Source organism: Carcharhinus amblyrhynchos, chromosome 23 (assembly GCF_965287045.1).
Source record: "Carcharhinus amblyrhynchos chromosome 23, sCarAmb.v2.hapA, whole genome shotgun sequence".
NCBI classification, from domain to species: Eukaryota; Metazoa; Chordata; class Chondrichthyes; order Carcharhiniformes; family Carcharhinidae; genus Carcharhinus; species Carcharhinus amblyrhynchos.
In genome coordinates, this window is record NC_137346.1 from 31,929,645 (window position 1) to 31,949,292 (window position 19,648).

Consider the following 19,648-nt stretch of genomic DNA (forward strand, 5'->3'; position numbering starts at 1 on the left):
TGTTACGAAGCTGGCCCTTTTTAATGTTTAATTTATTGCTAATTCATTACAGACCTCAGCACATTCAGTAGCACACTCCATACATTACTTGCCGTTATACAATACTTAATGTGTATTGCTTCCCTAGTGAGTCCACATAAAGCAGCCTGCCTGTGCTACATTCTAGCTGTAACACACCCTTTACATGGCTCCCAAGGGCAGTGTTATATAGAGATTTATTGTTTGTTGAATTAGATCTGTTCCTGGTTTTGTTTTATAATGTAGTTTTTACCTCTTGCTGTTGAGTATTGATAGGAATTATGCCCTGAGTTTGTGGCTAAGTGTTTCTGTGACCTTGTAACAACTAAGGTTGTAATATTGTAGGCATATAACCAGGAAAGGAGCCCAGGCCCCAATATGAAATAACAGTGACAGAGAATGTGATACTGAAGTTAGACATTCAGTTGATTGTTTAAAATGCCTTATTTTGAGACAATTGGGAGAACAAATCATTTGCTGTAAAGATAATGGATCTGATTTACAAGAAAATAATTTTTGCCTCAGTTCAGTGTCAGCTATATTTCAGAGCACTTGTTCTTGAGCCTATGGCAGCAATTGTTGGGAGCAGTTTGCATCTAAGATCTAGGGTCAGGTGTCCACTGGGGGCTGTTTTTTTTTAAGAGTTTCAGGATTGGGTGTATCACCAGTATCTGCGATCTGGGAATGAGTGTCCATTAGGAGTTGTCAGTATCTGTAATTGAGGACTGAATGTCTATTGGGAGTTGTCAGTATCTGTGATCTGGGATTGAGTGTCCATTGGGAGTTGTCAGTCTCTGTAATTTGGGATTGGGTGTTTATTGGGAATAGTCAATATCTGGAACTGATTGTCCACTGGGAGTGGTCAGTAACTGGGATTGAGTGTCCACTGGGAATGGTTTTTATCTATGATCCAGGGCTGGGTGCACTGGGAGCAGTTTGTGTGTGTGATCTGGGGCTGGGTACACTGGGAGTGGTTTGTATCTGTGATCCAGGATTGGGTACACTGGGAGTAGTTTGTACCTGTAATCTGGGGCTGGGGACACTGGGAGTGATTTGTATCTGTGATTGGGTGTACACTGGGAGTGGTTTGTATCTGTGATCCAGGATTGGGGATACACTGGGTGTGAGTTATGTGTGTGATCCAGAATTGAGTACATTGGGAATGGTTTGTACCTGTGATCTGGGTCTGGGTATACTGGGAGTGGCTTGTATCTGTGATCTGGGACAGGCTATACTGGGAGTGGTTTGTATCTGTGATCTGTGATTGGGTGTGCACTGGGAGTGATTTATGTGTGTGATCTGGGATTGGGGTACACTGGGAGTGTTTTTATCTGTGATCCAATGTTGGCTTTCCACTTGGAGCAGTTTGTTAACTCCTTTGAAGATTGGCAACTAGTTTAAAAAAAAGTCATTGGGAAGAGGTGAGAGCAGCATAAAGCTGGAGTTATTGTTTATGATAACTTGTATAATTTGATAAATTCAGTGCTGTGTCTCTGTGTGTTTCAGGGAATTTTAACACAGCGTGCTCTTTCTCTTTTTTTAATAAACTGCCCGGGAAAATCATTACATTTGTAGTTAAATGCCAATGGTAGGCCTGTCCCTCTGAAAGGGTTAACTGAGTTCTCACTCTACATCCCAGGTAACCTACTGTTTTACTGGGAGCACAGTGGCTGAGTCAGTGAGCACTGTGCAGTTCCATGCTCAGCTAAATTTTCAGATAGGGATTCAGTGTATAAAATTAATACCTGTATTAATATTTCATGAAGCAGATGGACTCTAAGTAAACAATGCTGCGTACTTATTGCTGGGAAATGAGAAACAAGTTGCTGCACCAGGTGCAGGCGAGTTATTCACCAAGCATATTTTCAGAGTAATCTAACTGATTTGCTGCCTGCTCTGTTCTAAGGCTGGTTTTAGTAGGGAGAGATGTGAACCTTTCTGTAGCATGAAGTAACAATATCTTGAACAATACCATGGAACCGTGGAGAAGCAAGTTGAGCTTTCTCATTCATTGGTTCCCTGGGGTTCTCCAGCTGGGATACCCCGTTCACATTTTCATTTATTGTTGTTGCCACTGTGCAGATGACACAAAACTGGGAGTTTATTTAATACTGAGGAAGATTCCCAACAACATAGAAGCAAACACCAATAAGCTTGCACAATGGGCATGTAATTGGCAAATGAATTTTAATACAGATAAGCATAAAGTGGTGCATGTTAGTGGGAACCGGAGTAGTCTATTCAAGCCTGCCCACCAATAAGATCATGGCTGATCTACTTCAGTTACACCTTCTCACAATATCCTACATCCCTCTATTTCCTTTCTATCCAAAAATTCCTTGATCTCAATGCTGAATGTACTCAGCAACTGAGCATCCATAGTTCCCTGGGATAGAGTATTCCAAACTTTCATGACTTTAACATAGGAACATCAGAATTAGGAGCAAGAGTAGGCAATTCAGCCCTTCGAGCTGCTCTGATATTTAACATGAACATGGCTGATCTTATCCTGGTCTCAACTCCACTTTCCTGCCTGCTCCCCATAGCTCTTTATCCCACTTTTCATCGGAAACATATCTATTTCTTTCTTGAATCTATTGATTGATTCTGCCTCCACTGCACTCTGGGGCAGTGAGCTCCACAGATTCACAACCATTCTTTGAGTGAAGAAAGTTCTCCTGATCTCAATCCTAACTGGCCCTGTGACTTCTAGTTCTAGATTTCCCAGCCAGGGAAAACATCATCCCAGCATCAATCTGTCAAACCCTTTAAGAATTTTATGTGTTTCAATTAAATTACTTTTCACTTTGCCAAATTCTAGCAGATTGAGGTCACTCTCTTCTCACAGGACAATTTCCTCATCCCGGGAATCAGCCTGGTAGACATATGTTGCACTCTCTCCAAGGCAGGTATATTTTTCCTTACATAAGGAGACCAAAACACTAGACAATACTCCAGGTGTAACCCTACAAAGGTCCAACACTATTGCAACAAGACTTCTTCCCTCTTATACTTCAATCTTTGTGTTAAAAAAGCTAACATGCCATTTTGTCTCCTATTTGTTCACTGTACCTGCATGCTAACTTTCAGTGATTTGTGTACAAGGGCACTCTGATCCTTCTGAATATCAACGTTTCCTTGTCTCTCACAACTATCTCACAAGAAGGATATGGAAGCCGTACTCCTTGCCAAATAAGAGTCTAAATTGGATGCAGGAGTAAAGGACCAGAGATATTAAATCATTTAAAGAAGCATCACCGATAAATGAAGCTGTTTAAAAATAAATCATTGGGGCTAATTTCTCAAATAGGTCTAAAAGTCAGAGAAGTTATGTTAAATTTATATAGAACCTTGTGTATAGTCACAGCAGCAAGTGAATGCTTAGTACTCTCTAACAAATATATGGAGACTCTGGAACAGGTGCAAAAATGCTTTACAAGGGTGTTGCTGCAGCTGAGAGAGTATACTTGTCTGGAAAAGTTAAAGTCTAGGTTCTTTTCTCTGGAAAAGAGAAGACTGAGAGGCCTTTCCATTTCTGAAGGGGTTTGATGGGGTAAAAACAAAGAACAAAGAACAACACAGCACGGGAAACAGGCCCTTCGGCCCAACGAGCCCATGCCGCCATCTTAACAATGTGTTTTTCCTACTCCACCCTTGACCCATGTCTATGCTTATGGTATCCCTGTTGGAAACCAGATTAAGGGGAGAATAATTTAGGGACAATTTGTTACACCAATCAGCCTAAGAGCACATCTTTGGGGTGTGGGAGGAAACTGGAGCACCTGGAGGAAACCCACGCAACCACAGGGAGAATGTGCAAACTCCCACAGGCACTGGCCCAAATCCATGTATTTGCACAGCTAGCAGTGATAGTCACTGAGCTGTTGTGGTGCTCATCTGCTGGTCCAGTTTTAAGCATACACAAATGACACGAAGTACTAGGCCACTCTCAAAACCTCCAAGAGCAGCCCACGCACGACCCACCGTGTGCATGCCCCTTGTGGATGATTCCACTTGTGAAATACAGACTAGACGCCACTAAATTCAACTGGAAATTCAGGAGGGATTTCTTTACATAGGGGACAGTTAGAGTGTTGAAATTACTACTAGAAGGACTAGTAGAGGTGATAAGCAATGGATTTCAGTAAAACTAGGCAAACAGATGAGAGAGAAAGGAATAGGAGATTGTGCCAATAAAATTAGATGAAGAAAGGTGGAAAGAGGCTTAATTGAAGCATAGATATCAGCAATGACCAGTTGGGCTGAACTATCTGTTTGGCCAGTGGTGCATTGCACCTGCGTAATCCTCTGTGTTATTTCCTTGTTTTCCTGGTCCTCATTAGCGAGCAACAACTACATCGCGAGTGACAAGCCCTTTAACAGCCTGCTGAAGGGGCGGATTGGACACAGCCAGACAAATGCTGGAGCTGATTTTCAATTTAATAATGCCCACCAGTTCATGGAGACACAGTAAATAAAGAGGCAGAAACTTGTGGAGCTCCAGGCATCCTCTCCTTTTGCGCATGCTGTACATCTCTGATGTATCAAGGGATTGGAATTTCATGATATCATAATGTGTAATGATAATATGGCAAGTGACACAATTACTTCAGGCCTTCAATCTAGGTCAGGTTCTGGTACAAATCCTGCCTTACGTAATGGGTGCCCAGGGGGTACTTGACACCAAGCTTCTCATAGCCGTCAGCCTAAAAATCTTAGTTAGAAAATTAATTCAACAGTTTTAACACTATTTTTGCTTTTTTTTTGGTTAATTTCTGCTGAAACAGGGATGGCTTGAGCCTCTGTGCCAGTTAATGCCTATTGATTACTTAATGCCAATAGGTCTTTTAAAGGCAATCACTATATTTGACGTGTTTGGACAAATGGGAGGATCGGTGAAAGATGGCAGGCAGGTTAGACTACACTATAGGTACACCATTCATTCACTGGTACCCACATAGCTACAATTGCAGAGTTAACCATTCACTGGTACCCACATATCTACAATTGCAGAGTTAACCAGATGGGTGATGTGCCAGGAAGTTCCCGTTGTCAAAGAATCTTACAACTGAAGGGTAAAAAATTGCATCATACTGCTGTGCAGAGGGACCTGGGTGCTCTTGTGTAGGAATCTCAAGGAGTTGGTTTGCAGGTGCAGTAGATAATTAAGAAGGCAAATGGAATTGTCTTCTTAATTGCTAAAGGGATGGAGTTTAAAAAACAGGGAGGTTATGGTGCAGCTATATGAGGAGCTGGTGAGGCCACACCTGGAGTACTGTGTATGGTTTTGGTCTCCTTACTTGAGAAAGGATATACTGGCATGGAGGGGATGCAGAGGAAATTCACTGGGTTGATTCTGGAATTGAGAGGGTTAGTTTGTGAGGAGAGCCTGGGACTATACTCACTAGAATTCAGAAGAATGGGGGGGATCTTATAGAACCATTTCTTATAGAAACAAGTTCCCTGGATGACTAAATACATCAAGGTTAAAAAGAAACAGAAAAAGGCTTGCTTGTGTTGAATGTCAAGCCCATAATACAGTTGAGAATCAAGCTGAACACAAATAATACAGAGGAGAACCAAAAGTGAAACAAAAAGGGGCAAAGAGAGTGAGTGAGGAAAGATTATTGGACAACATGAAAAGGAATACCAAGTCTTTTCTAAAAATACAACATTAAAAAAGATTGTGAAAAGAAAGGTGAGCCGATGAAAGGGACCAAAAAAATAAGTCTTCAGACAGAGTCATTGCTGAGATACTAAATGAGTGCCTTCATAAAGTGGTGGACATTGTTAACGTCATAGTAATGGAGGAGCTGGTAGAAAAATTGGATAGGATAAAACTAGTTAGACAGGAGGTAATAAAGGTTGGCAGTGCTCAAAGTAGAAAATTCACTGTCCACGATGGGATACATCTTAGGTTAATAAAAACAAAATGTTGTAGCTGCTGGATATCTGAAATAAGTACAGAAAATACTGGATAAACTCAGCATATCTGGCAGCGGCTGTGGAGAGAGAACCAGGGTTAATGTTTCAAGTCTGTGAGACTTTTCTTCAGCCTCCTGATTTAGCTGGAAAGTAAGGGTTGAATTATGGAGGTTTTGGCCACAACCTGTCAATGTTCCTTAGGTATGTGAGTGGTGCCAAAGGACTGGGGGGATTGCAAATGTTCCACTGCTGTTAGAAAAGGTGGAGAGGGATAAACCTGCTGGTAACCACAAGCCAATTGGACTAACATCAGCAGTGGAGAAATTTCTAGGAATCATAATCAAAATTACGATCAATAGGCCTTGGGTGACTATTTGTGTAGAGTTTGCACATTCTCCCTGTGTCTGCATGGGCTTCCTCCAGGTGCTCAGGTTCCTCCCACAGTCCAAAGATGTGCAGATTAAGTAGATTGGCCATGCTAAATTGTCCCTTAGTGTTTCAAGATGTGTAAATTAGATGGATTAGCCATCATAAATATGTGGTGTTACACGGATAAGGTGGGGGAGAGGGCCCGGATAAGAATATTGCATGCAATTTTGGTCTCCTTTTCTGAGGAAAGCTGTTCTTGCTCTGGAGGGAGTGCAGTGAAGGTTTACCAGGCTGATTCCGGGGTTAGCGGAACTGATGTATGAGAAGAGATTGACTAGGTTAAGATTGTTTCCGCTGGAGTTCAGACAAATGAGGGGAGGATCTCATGGAGACTCATAAAATTCTAACAGGACAAGATAGCGTAGATGCAGGGAAGATATTCCCGAAGGTGAGGAAGTGCAGAACCAGGGGTCACAGTCTGAGAATTCAGAGTAGACCATTTAGGATGGCGATGAGGAGACATTTCTTCACCCAAAGAATGGCGAACCTGTGGAATTCATTACCACAGGAAGTAGTTAATGCCAAAACATTGAATGTATTCAAGATAAAAGTAAATTATTGCAGATGCTGGAATCTGAAACCAAAAGAGAAAACGCTGGAAAATCTCGGCAGGTCTGGCAGCATCTGTAAGGAGAGAAGAGAGTTGATTTTTCGAGCCCTGATGTCCCTTTGTCGAATGTATTCAAGAGGCAGCTAGATATAGCACGTGGGGTGAATGGGGAGAAAGCAGGATTAGGCTATTGAGTTGATCAGCCATGATCATGATGAATGGCAGAGCTCGAAGGGCTAAATGGCCTTCTCCTGTTCCTACCTTCAATGTTTCTATGGTACTCTGTCAGAGATTCGGTGCAGACTTGATGGGCCAAATGGCCTCCTTCTGCACCATAGGGATTCTAAAATTAATTGTAACTTGCAAGAACGTGGCTAAGTAAATGACAGTCAATATGGATTTGTTAAAAATAATTCATGTCTGATAAACTTGAAGAAATCACCATCTGATTTCCTCTATTACAGTGCCAATGAATTTTGCTGCACACTTTGCTATAGGGGCCATTGTTACAATTGTATTTTTCTTTCTATTCCTTGGTGATAGCTGCCCCTTTAAGATTAATACGATGGGAATTGTTGCATCTATTTGAATCTTTTATAGGTCATTTATTGAATTTTCTTGATGTGTAATCATTATCTTTCCCCTTCTCCCCACCCCTCCACCTATCCTCTCTGTTCTGTTCCTTTTTAATTGCTGTCAACCTGTAATATCTTTTAGTTCTGAGGAGGAACCTATGCTTGAAACATTAACAATTCTCAGCAAATGGTGTCTGTACTCCAGAGTATCGCAGCATTTTTTAGTGACAGCAAGTGGTGGCGTGGATGATTAATGTGTGCGACCTCAATCAAATGTGAGCCGACACACTGGTTGCTAATACAGACAAACAAATACTTATTTTTTTTAGATAATTAAATGGGGAGGAATATAAAGAAGTATTATTTGGCCTGGGTGAGTGCACCTGTAGGTAAATGCTGCAGAAAAAATGAGAAGTAATAGTAACCAAATGAAATAAAGAAGAATAACTAATGGTGCAGCTAATTTTTATGAATACTGCATGTGCAAAATTGTAGAATTAGAAGAAAGCTTTTTGTAAGAGCAGTGAGTTGTAATTGGAGTAACAAAGACCTGGTTAACTAGAATGTTGACTGGAAGATTAAACTGATGGTATAGAGTTTACAAGAAGGATAGGTGTAACAAAGAAACAGGAGGGATGCAGCAAGATTATGTGTCAGTAGGAGAATATAATGGAGGAGATATGGCTGACACAGTAGAGAAGGCATGGTTTCAAATTAAGGCTAGTTAAACAAGGAAGGCGCTTTTGTTTGGTGTATACCTACTCGACTGGTGACGCAAAAGCAATAGACAAATGTTTTTCAGATCATTCCTGACTGTGAAAAGAAGGGAATTAAATCACATGGAATTTCAGTTGTGAAGATACTGACTGGGGAAAACATCAAGGGAGCAGCTAAAGAGCATTGTATGATTACAGAGTAGATTCAACACTACCTTCTCAATTTGTGGAATAGTCAAATCATGCAAAAGCTATCCTGGATCTACAGGGTGTGGTATATAAAATGGAGTTGGGTTGTACAAGATCGTGTGAGCGTGGAGGAGAGAAAAAAACATGGCTAATGAGTGAAATGCAGCAGATGTTAGTGATATGTTTTCAGTAATTTTGTCCTACATCTCAACTTTTTGACTTCATTGTCCTCTTGTCTTTCTTCAGTCTCACCTTTCATATAAACTCCCTCACGTTCGTTCTTGTCAAGCTCATCATTTCTTGTGACCACTTTCAGTGATGTCTTAGCCACTGATGAGGATACTACCCCGTATAATTGCTCAATGTTTCTCCAATCCTACTTTGTTGCAGCTTCAATCCATGGAAAATATTCTTTCAATCATCGTCAGAAGTTAAAAGTCTCAAATTTCAAAGTCCCTCATCTTTACATCTCCACCTCTTCATTATGGCCCTGTTATCTGCAAACCAATGTAGCCTCCATATTTATCTTGTCAGGTCAGAGAGATCCAAACCTGAATATACCTAACGCACAATGATCTACTATCAATCAGCAGATCTGGCTTAACAGCATTGAGCAATAGCCATTTTTAGGCTCCTCAGTCTAAACTGCCTCATACTCCAGTACCATCCCTGGGAGGAACCAGATCTCATGTTTGTTATGACTGAGGATGTTCTTTAACACCAACTCCCTTCCAACCTCTCCTCAAACACTAAATGTAAGGATCTCATGCACAGTAATCCAAGACCTTGTCCCTTTGCATTTCAATGGAAACAGAAAATGGTGGAAATATCCAGCAGGCCTGGCAGCATCTGTGGACAGAGAAATGGCATTAATGTTTGAGGTCTGTTACCACATGCCCTTTTGTCTTTTTGCATTTTTTCATACTTTTCTCCTCATGCTCAGACCAAGGTCATTGGGTCCATGAGACCTACATCCTCCTTTATCTATTTACTTCCCACTCTGTATATAAGAACTAAGTTCACCGAGTTCTCCTTCCTGGTCCCCAATGAAAACTGCCATAGTCGGGTGATTCTCCATTTCTTTGACATCATCACATTTCCCTTTAAAACATCCTTCGTCATTCAGTCTACCTAAAGAAAGTTGATGTTATAACTCTTGTTCAATGATCTCCCCATTCCCAACTTGGCTTTTCTTTCTAAAGTCTTTAAATGTGTTCTTTCTCCCTGCTTCCACATCAATCTCTCCTGAAATTCCTACACAAAATTCTTTATTCTTTCCTGTAAAGCCTTCTATGGAGCAATCACCCTATTTCTGCTATCTCCAAGTCTTTGACTGGCCTCCTGTGTATTCACTTTCTTTCACCCAACATCAACTGTAATGTTATCAGTCATCACAGACCCACTCTTTGTCATTCCCTTCCTGCAGCTTTCCAGCTTGAAATACCCTCTCATAACTAAGTTTCAATTTTTGCTCCAAATTTTCAGCAAATGTGGTACATTTTATTCTTCCCCCTCAGATTGAACCTCAACTTTGTGTGTCTTTGAGACTGCCACTGAAAAGGTTGTTGCAGGCTCACTGCCATTTAACATGGATTGTTAATGGAGTCTGACCATTGCCCTTCACTTGGAAGGAAGTCCCATCTCAGTGAGCTTCTGGCCATCTGATAGGCTGATAATTCTGAAATCCAAGTAGTCTTACCAGGAACCCTGGCCTCTACTGGAACTACAAGCAGTCCCACCTGAAGCCCACAGCACTGGATACATCCAGGGTCTCACAGTGAGAACAGAAAGAGAAGCCAGTGGGGGAAGGGAGTGCAGGGAAGGGGTGTGGCAGGGAAGAGGGGGATGGGGCCATGATGGCAAGGTCAGGCAGAAAGGGAACATCCAGTGTGGGGTGAGAGGGGCCTGCACCCTGAACTTCTGACCTTGTCGGCTCTCTTGTGGGAATAGACATTACGTAGCACTCCTGAATTATCACAGAGTTGGGCCCACTTTTCAAGGAGTCATGTTTCTCGGCTCCTCCGAGATGTTGTGAATCATAGTGTGGGAACTTTTGAAAGGTAAATTCAAAAGGTCATATGAATGTTCCCTTGTTAACCTGCAATCCCACTCCCTCTCATGACTCCATGCTAAACTATGCCTCTTCACTGATAACCCATTGTCCTTTACACCTTCTACGCCAAGATATTACCCTCTATCCACTCTGCATGGACCCCCATATCCACCATGCCAACCTATGGCACTTCATTGCCCATTTACCAAGTAAACACTCTGTAGAATCACTGAACTCTATTTTAACTATAAAAAGAAAAAGTTACTGATTCATAACTTTTTACTTTAAAATAATTGCTTTTCCTATCGTCTTATAAAAGTGTCAGACATCCAGACCTTATGAAGTATCAGTAGCTGAAAACACAAGCACTTAACACCTCTCTACCTTCTTTAAATAAGCATTTTGTCATTGACAGAATATATTAGAAAAAAGAGCTGTCAATCAAGCCATCTTTACCCAGAACATAGCAGTTCCAACAGACTAATGGATGCCTGAGCTCTCAGCCAAGCCTCATTATGCATTTTGGGTGAGAGCCCAGAACTTTTAGTCTGTTGAAACAACTGTGCCCACAGGACATTTCCCAACACCCACTACCTACTTGCTTCAAAATGTTTGTATCGCTTTGCTGAGATGAAAGCGTTAGAGCATAGAGGACATCCATTCTTATTGAGTTTTATGGGAGTAGGAAATGGAAACCTAACAGGAGACACAGCAAAGATGCAGAGAAAACGTATGAATGAGTTCTGGTGAAAGGTCATTGACCCGAAACTTTAACTCTGTGTCAGTCTCCACAAATGCTGCCTAAGCTGCTGCGTGTCAGTTTGTAGTTCAGATTTCCAGCACCTGCAATAATTTGCTTTTGCACTGAATCATCCATTGTCATTATGGATGAAAGAAATCTTCAGGCTTCTGTGAGCATGTGTTTGAGTAAACACAATGATTACTTTTCTGCTTTACAGGCTGTGTTGTGAGAAGACTGACTTATTTTTCAATTATTTCACAGCCCACAGTTGAAACATTATCAGTGCATCCAGGGTTATCCCTGCCCCAAGTGAAAGCAGAATTCTCCAGAACCTCGGAGGCAAGTGGATGTGTTATAGAAACTTGGGTCATGGGCTCAGATCAGGACAGCAAGGGGGCTAGGCAGCTGGCGAGGTCATTCATGAGGAAACTGACTTTACAGCAACTCAGACATGGTGTTTGGAGTAGATGCTAATGCACATTTATAAGCATTGTGAAAGGAATTGCACAGATGTCTGCTTCCATTAGGAAAGCAGATCTACAAGCTCATTGCAGAAGGGAAAAGAAAGACTACTGTTTGAACAGCGTTGGCTGCAATAATGTAGTGCTAATGGCCCTGTGACTTCTGGTAGTGAGTTGAGTGCTTCCATCAGCAGGTGAACAGGCTTCTATCAAAATATTTAAACAGAACTCTTGCCTTACTCATAAGAACTTAAGAAGTAGGAGCAGGAGTAGGCCGTCTAGCCCTTCGAGCCTGCCCCACCATTCAATAAGATCATGGCTGATCTGAAGTGGCTCAGTTCCACTTTCCCGCTTTCTCCCCATAACCCTTAATTTCCTTGCCTACCAAAAACCTATCTACCCGTGACTTAAATATATTTAGCGAGGTAGCCTCCACCACATCAACGGGCAGAGAATTCCAGAGATTCACCACCCTTTGAGTGAAGAATTCCTCCTCAACTCCGTTCTAAACTGCCCCCTTATCTTGAGGCTGTGCCCTCTAGTCCTACTGTCCTTTCTGAGCGGGAAGAATCTCTCTACCTCTACCCTATCCATCCCCTTCATTATCTTATACATCTCTATAAGATCCCCCCTCATCCTTCTAAACTCCAACGAGTACAGACCCAGTCTATTTAGTCTGTCTTCATAGTCCAACCCCCTCATCTCTGGTATCAGCCTAGTGAACCTCCTCTGCACTCCCTCCAAGGCCAAAATATCCTTGCGCAAGTGCGGTGACCAAAACTGCACACAGTACTCCAGCTGCAGCCTCACCAGTGCCCTGTACAGTTGCAGCAAGACCTCCCTGCTTTTACATTCTATCCCCCTCGCTATAAAGGCCAGCATCCCATTCGCCTTCTTGATCACCTGCTGCACCTGCAGACTGGGTTTTTGCGACTCGTGCACAAGGACCCCCAGGTCCCTCTGCACCGTAGCATGCTGCAGCTTTTCACCCTTTAAATAGTAATCCCTCCTACTATTATTCCTGCCAAAGTGGATAACCTCACACTTGCTAACATTATACTCCATCTGCCAGGTCCTCGCCCACTCGCTTAGCCTATCTAGATCCCTCTGCAGACTTTCCACACCCTCCGCACAATTTGCTTTTCCACTCATCTTTGTGTCATCAGCAAATTTCGTCATCCTACACTCAGCCCCCTCCTCCAGATCATCTATATAAATGGTAAATAGCTGAAGCCCCAGCACCGATCCCTGCGGCACTCCACTAGTCACCAACCGCCAATCAGAATAGCACCCACTGATACCAACTTTCTGCCTCCTATTAGACAGCCAATCCCCTATCCACGCTAACACCTTACCCCCAACTCCATGCCCCCTAACCTTCTGAAGCAACCTTTTGTACTCCCTTCTCCTCTGGAGTACCAACCAAACTTTCATTAAGACCTTTGGAAAAAAAACAAGAGAGTGGAAAGCTCTTTCAGAGGTTTAGCACAGGCAGAAGGAGCTGACGAACGTACAGTATCTGGTTAGAATCTATGGAGGAAATTTTCATTTTTCAGACAGAAGAATCAAATGATGCAGTTAAGACCCATTCCAAATGCCATTTTCATTTCTGGCCACATTGTTACGGCTAATTCCCACTCCTGCTCACTCACTGTGGGTGGTGTGAGTTGGGAGGTGATATTTAAGGGGATTTTTAGCTGCTGTCAGGTAAAACTGCGGAACATTTTGGGAGACATTTTGGTTTTGTTTTACTCTTTCATGGGATGTGAGCATCGCTGTCTAGGCCAGCATTTTTTGCCCACCGGTAATTTTCCTCGAGAAGATGTTGGTGAACTGCCTTTTTGAACCACAGTGCTGTCAGGAAGGGAGTTCCAGGCTCTTGACAATGAGATGTCTCTAAGTCAGGATGGGATGTATCTTAGAGTGGAACTTGTAAGTTGTGGTGTTCCCATGCACCTGCTGCACTTGTTCTTCTAGGTGGTGGAGGTCATGTGTTTGGATGGTCTATTAATTTTGATTTGATTTGATTTATTATTGTCACATGTATTAACATACAGTGAAAAGTATTGTTTCTTGCATATACCTTTATAGAGAAGGAAACGAGAGAGTACAGAATGTAGTGTTACAGTCATAGCTAGGGTGTAGAAAAAGATCAACTTAATGCAAGATAAGTTCATTCAAAAGTCTGACAGTAGCAGGGAAGAAGCTGTTCTTGAGTTGTTTGGTATGTGACCTTGGACTTTTGTATCTTTTTACCGAAAGAAAAACGTGGAAGAGAAAATGTCTGGGATGCGTGGGATCCTTAATTATGCTGGCTGCTTTTCCCAAGGCAGCGGGAAGTGTAGACAGAGTCAATGGATGGGAGGCTGATTTGAGTGATGGATTGGGCTACATTCATGACCTTTTGCAGTCTCGGGCAGAGCAGGAGCTATACCAAGCTGTGATACAGCCAGAAAGAATGTTTTCTTTGGTGCATTTGTAAAAGTTGGTGAGAGTCGTAGCTGACATGCCAAATTTCCTTAATCTTCTGAGAAAGTAGAGACATTGGTGGGCTTTTTTAACTATAGTGTTGGCATGGGGGGGGGTCCAGGACAGGTTGTTGATGATCTGGACACCTTAAAACTTGAAGCTCTACATTGGCCTGTGTTCTTTTTAACCTTAAATGATTTCAAAACACTCAGATGCTGTCTAATTTCTGTGTTGTTGAGAGACTTTTTGGCATCATACTCACTCGTCCATGGGGTCCTTCTGGTTAATGAAATGGTAACAGAATCAAACACAGCTGCACCTCAGGGAAATGAAATGGAAGAAGGCATGTTCTTAAGAATTCTTACCATCCCAACAGTGTTTAGATCCAGGACAAAATATTTGGCATTGTATGAATAGCTATGCATGAGGAAACTGTGTACCCATACAAGCTCTTACAACAAGATTTGCAGCCAGCTGCCAGAGCAAGAAGGGCATTGCCTATTAGAGTAAAATTCACTGTAGCCCTGAGCAACTTTGCCTCCAGCTATTTCCAGGACGCTACATTAAAAAGAAGTAACACTCATCAGTCTGTAGTTCATGTCTGCAGTAAACAGGTGGCAGATGTATTAGCAAACACTTTTATCAGTCCCCATGCACATTTGGAAGCAGCAAGATCAGGATTCCCCATAATTTAGATTATTTAGTGCACCCATGTAACCCTGTAGGCTTGTTCAGCTGACGACATTGTCTTCACAATTACAAGGGCATCTACTCAATTTGTGTAAAAACAGAATATGATCAATAGTGGTGAATCTCACAGGTTTGAGTTTCCTGAGAGCTGCTGTAATGCATCTATATTGTGGCAATCCCATCAAATTCCCCATTTTCTGTCTCTGCACAGCAATTGAGAGACTAGCTACCAGAAGAAGGGTTATCCATTGTATACTTAGTTAATGAACCCGTGTTCAACAAACAAACTACAGTTGGATCCATGACTCAGCTGGAGCCTTAATGAACAAACCACTCAAGTTCTTGAGCAACAATTCTAAGGCTTCATGTGGTAGTGCCTCCTGCAGTTTGGCAGCGATAGTGTATGCTACATAAATATGCTCTACAATGGGACAGCACATGAAGCCATCATTTGAAAGAGGACTTTCAACATTTTCATAGACCCCTGTAGTACAGAAGGAAGCTATTTGGCCCATTGAGTCTGCATGGACAACAATCCCACTCTATCCCCGTAACCCCACATATTTACCCTGCTAATCCCCTGGAAACTAGGATCAATTTAGCATCCTACGCAGACAAGGAGAGAAGGTGCAAACTCGACATAGTCAGTGACTCAAGCCGGGAATTGTACCCGGGTCCCTGGTGCTGTCAAGCAGCAATGCTAACCGCTGTGCCACCCATTATGAAGGAAAAGGCTGATGAAATAAGAGTATAGTGTGATAGTGGGTGGAAATTAACAGTTGTCTGCATAAGACCATAAGAATAAAAGAAATAGGAATAGGATGGCCATTCAGCCCATCAAGCCTATTCTGCCATTCAACAAGTTGATGTTGATATGATTGTGGCTTTAACTCTACTTTCCTGCCTGACCCCATAAACCTCACCCTTGTTTATCAAAAATTGGTTAAACTCAGTTTTGAATGTATTCAACGACCAACCTCCACTGCTCTCTGTGGAAGAGAATTCCAAAGCACAATGGCATCTGGAGAGAAAAAAAATCCTCCTAATTCCTGTCTTAAATGAAAGACCCCTTGTTTTGAAACTGTGCCTTCTGGATCCAAACTCCCCCTCTGAGGGAAAGCATCTTCCTACTATCTACCCTATCAAGCCCCATCAGAGTCTTTTATGTTTCAATAAGGTCATCTATCAATCTTTCCAAACTCCAATGAGTATAGACAACCTGCTGAATCTTTCCTCTTAAAACAACCCTTCCATCCGAGGAATCAGCCTAGTGAACTTTCTCTGAATTGCTTCCAATGTAAATATGCCCCCCCGCCACTTAAGTAAGGAAACCAAAACCATACACAAAACTCTTCAATGCAGCCTCACCAATGCATAGTTATAGCTAGACTTCCCTATGTTTATACTCCATCCCCCTTGCTATAAAGACCATTACTTATTTTGCCTTCCCAATTGCTTGCTCTACTTGGATGTCAACATTTTGTGATTCGTGTACAATGATTCCACTGCATTCTGTAGTTTTCCTGTCCAAACGGACAGTCTCAACTTTTGCCATTTAATACTCCATCTGCCAAATTTCTGCTCATTGATTTAACTAATCTATATCTCTTTGAGACTTTTTGCATCCTTCTCACAATTTGCTTGCCTACATACCTTAGTATCATCAGCAAACTTAGCTACAATACGGGTCAGTGATTAACCATTCAAGTTATTAATGTAGATCATAAGTAATCGATCTATTGAGGCCCCGATAATGATCCACTTGTTACAGTCTAGTGGATCCCTTCATCCAAGTTATTAGTATAGATGGCAAATAGTTGAACCCTTGATAATGGGACTTCCTGTCAGTTAACCAATCCTTTACCCATGTTAAAATATCACTTCCAACATGACCTCTTTTTGCAGCTGCTGGTTCCTCTTTATCCACCCTGCTTGTTACATCCTCAAAATACTCTAATAAATTTGTCAAAAAAATTTCCTTTTCACAAAACCATGTTGATTCTGCCTGATTATCTAAATGTCCTGCTACTCCCTCCTTAATGGATTCTAGCATTTCCCCAATCATTTATATTAGACTAACTGCCCTAAGATTTCCTGGTTTCTTGAATAGTGGTGTTGCATTTACAGGTTTCCAATCTGCTGGCATCTTTTGCAAGGTTACTAATCCATCCTCTGTGTCTGTACCATTTATAAGTTTTTAGGGGTGATTAACCTCTAAATCCATGAGTCTGCACTCGCTCAGTGTTAATTTGCTCTTTTGAGACTTTAACCAATCAGGCAATAGGGGACAAACATAGAATCCCTACAGTTCAGAATGAGACCATTCGGCCCATTGAGTCTGCACCAACCACAATCCCACCCAGGCATGATCCCATAACCCCATACTAGTCAACTGACACCAAGGGTCAATTTAGCATGGCCAATCCACCTAAGCCGCACATCTTTTGGATTGTGGGAGGGAACTGGGGTACCCGGAGGAAATCCATGCAGACACAGAGAGAACATGCAGGCTCCGCACAGACAGTGACCCAAGCCAGGAATCAACTCGGGTCCCTGGCACTGTGAGGCAGCAATGCTAACCACTGTGCTGTGCCGTGCCATCCATCTGATCAGGTAACTCAGGAAACATTTATTAAACAACACAAAAATATACTTAACATATTAGGACCGTGATTTTACTGACTCAACACGATTCTTGCTTCCTAATTCCACCTAGGACATGAGGCAACAGGTGGTCATCTCTCTCTTTCTCTCTTATCAGTTGTGTGGTCTACAGAACAGACAAATATGTAATATACAAGTTTAACATCTGTTGCATAGACAGTTTTTGAAATGAATGTGAGAAATTTGTGCCCACCAGCCTGTTTACTGACCATCTGACAGGTATAACAATGAGGCTGAATGTTGAACATATTAACACCAATCCTATCTAAACATGCTGTCCAGGTATTGAGAAAAGCCAGCAGTAGAAGGAATGTTAATGCTGAGTCCTCAGTCTATCTAAATTTCAATTATGTAGAGTTATGGACTGTGCTGTCTTCATTTCCCATTTCTATTTCAAAATCAGATTGGAATTGTGATGTTGCTGATGCTGTACTGAGCATGTTAGCATGGAATCATTTCCACAGCAAGATTTCTGGCGGCCTTATTTTCATGATCTAATAAGGACTACTTATTGAGACCCCAGTTCAAGTTGTTGACATAGCAGCGAATTGCTGACTGAAGCATAGACCTATTGTCTTAGAGCACCTGACTGCAGGTCTCTTATGCTTGCTGGCAATTATGTGTAGAATGGGGTGCTCCAAGTTAAATGAAAATAGACATTGAATTAACCATTGGGGACCTAATTGATCAGGCATCTCCAAATGGGACTCAACTTTGGAGACAGGTGGAGGGTGCTGTTGATATAGGTTAAGTTTCTTTGAATGGGGAGAAGCTTATGAAATGAGTTGAACATACGTGAGCTTGTCCTGAGCACAGCATTTCCGATCATTTATGTTGAGCGTTGCCAGTTCATACTCAACTCGTTTCAGAAAATAGATACTTCTGCAGTCAGAGCCCAAGATTGGACTGCAAACAGGATTGTAGGCATGTTGTTAGCCAGTCCTCACAGCCAAATTTTAGTATAATAGCTGAAGATTGTCTTTTCAAGTTTAACTTGTAGCAGGAAGTATATTGTTTCTGGACTTCTTCCTTCAGATACCTGTGCTGCAATTCATTGCATGTGACCCAGTTTTTATTACTCTAGTTTTGGATTGCCCCTGGCAACCCCAGTCAGAATTATGTCTCCTTGATCACACATTCTAATCAAACAGCTTCATTTCACCACAAGTATGAAATATGAGCAATCAGGCCACACTTGTTTTCACTTAACCACAAATTAATTGGTGACATGATCCACCAGGCTTTGAACTGCTGAGTGGTGTGGATTTATTCTGACTACATAATTAGCATCTCAAACCCATAGCGGGGGGTTTGGACTCCGGGATGAAAGCCAAATCCTTGTCAGTACTTCCTTGCAGGATGTAACTGGAAAGACTTCCTAAATTCTCGCGAATGATATTGGGAAGGTATGATTATATTACCAGGAGCTATAAAACCAGAATCAGGATTGGAAGCATTACTAAGAGGACGACATTGTTAAAACAGGATGGTTCAAATCATACAAGTTAATGATAATTCAGGCGCCTGGCTTCATTTTTAACTCTTTAAACTTAGTTTTGTCTTTGAATTCAGACTAAAAGTACATTATCTAATGCCTCTGATGTATTGAAACGTGTTGAGCATTGACTTTCTGATATGCATCCCTGCTCAGATACTGATGTAACTGAATCTGCAGTGAAAACAAAATACAGTAAAGGATTGGCAGAGTGAGATGACAGTAAAGTGCTATAGCAGCAGGGGCAGAATTCTCCCCGAAGATTTGTAAGTGTTGCCTCCACAGGAAAACAAATGAGATTCCCACTGGGAAAGTCAGTGTGATCCAGTTCGCAGTTCAACCATACTTAAAAAGTTTTTGGAGCCAGGGGAAATTCTCACTGAATGCTCCTACACTTAGAATATCTTTTGGAGTGGGGACTTAAAGATGCTGACAAGTCCGACTCCTCGGAGATCAGGGGGCCCTTTAAAAAAGAGTGTCCCAATCTCAAAGTTAAATTGAAGGTTCCCCCGTCCTTCCCCCACAGCCATTTCTACCCACCCCCGCAGACATGGGGAGTAGCCAGCTCCAAGCTGACCCTTTCATGTTTAAATGTTGGCCTTTGACCAGATTATGCTGAGCGCACGGGAGCTTGGAATGCCAAAGGGGGTTCTCATTGGCGCTCAACACACT

At 42.1% G+C, this 19,648-nt stretch overlaps 1 protein-coding gene across 20 annotated transcripts in view; it reads left to right on the top strand.

Moving 5' to 3' along the window:
• Positions 1-19,648, top strand: part of tspoap1 (TSPO associated protein 1) — a 253,328-nt gene that overhangs the window by 152,851 nt on the left and 80,829 nt on the right. For 14 of the 20 annotated variants that reach the window (XR_013889276.1, XR_013889277.1, XM_080210346.1 and 11 more), the window contains one exon: positions 11,459-11,536. The exons of the other annotated variants lie outside the window; for them this stretch is intronic. Coding sequence is in view for 12 of the 14 variants with exons in the window: in XM_080210346.1 (XP_080066472.1) it covers positions 11,459-11,536 (78 nt within the window). In the remaining 2 variants the exon portion in view is untranslated. The remainder of the gene's footprint in view (positions 1-11,458; positions 11,537-19,648) is intronic. 20 annotated transcript variants of the gene reach the window in all.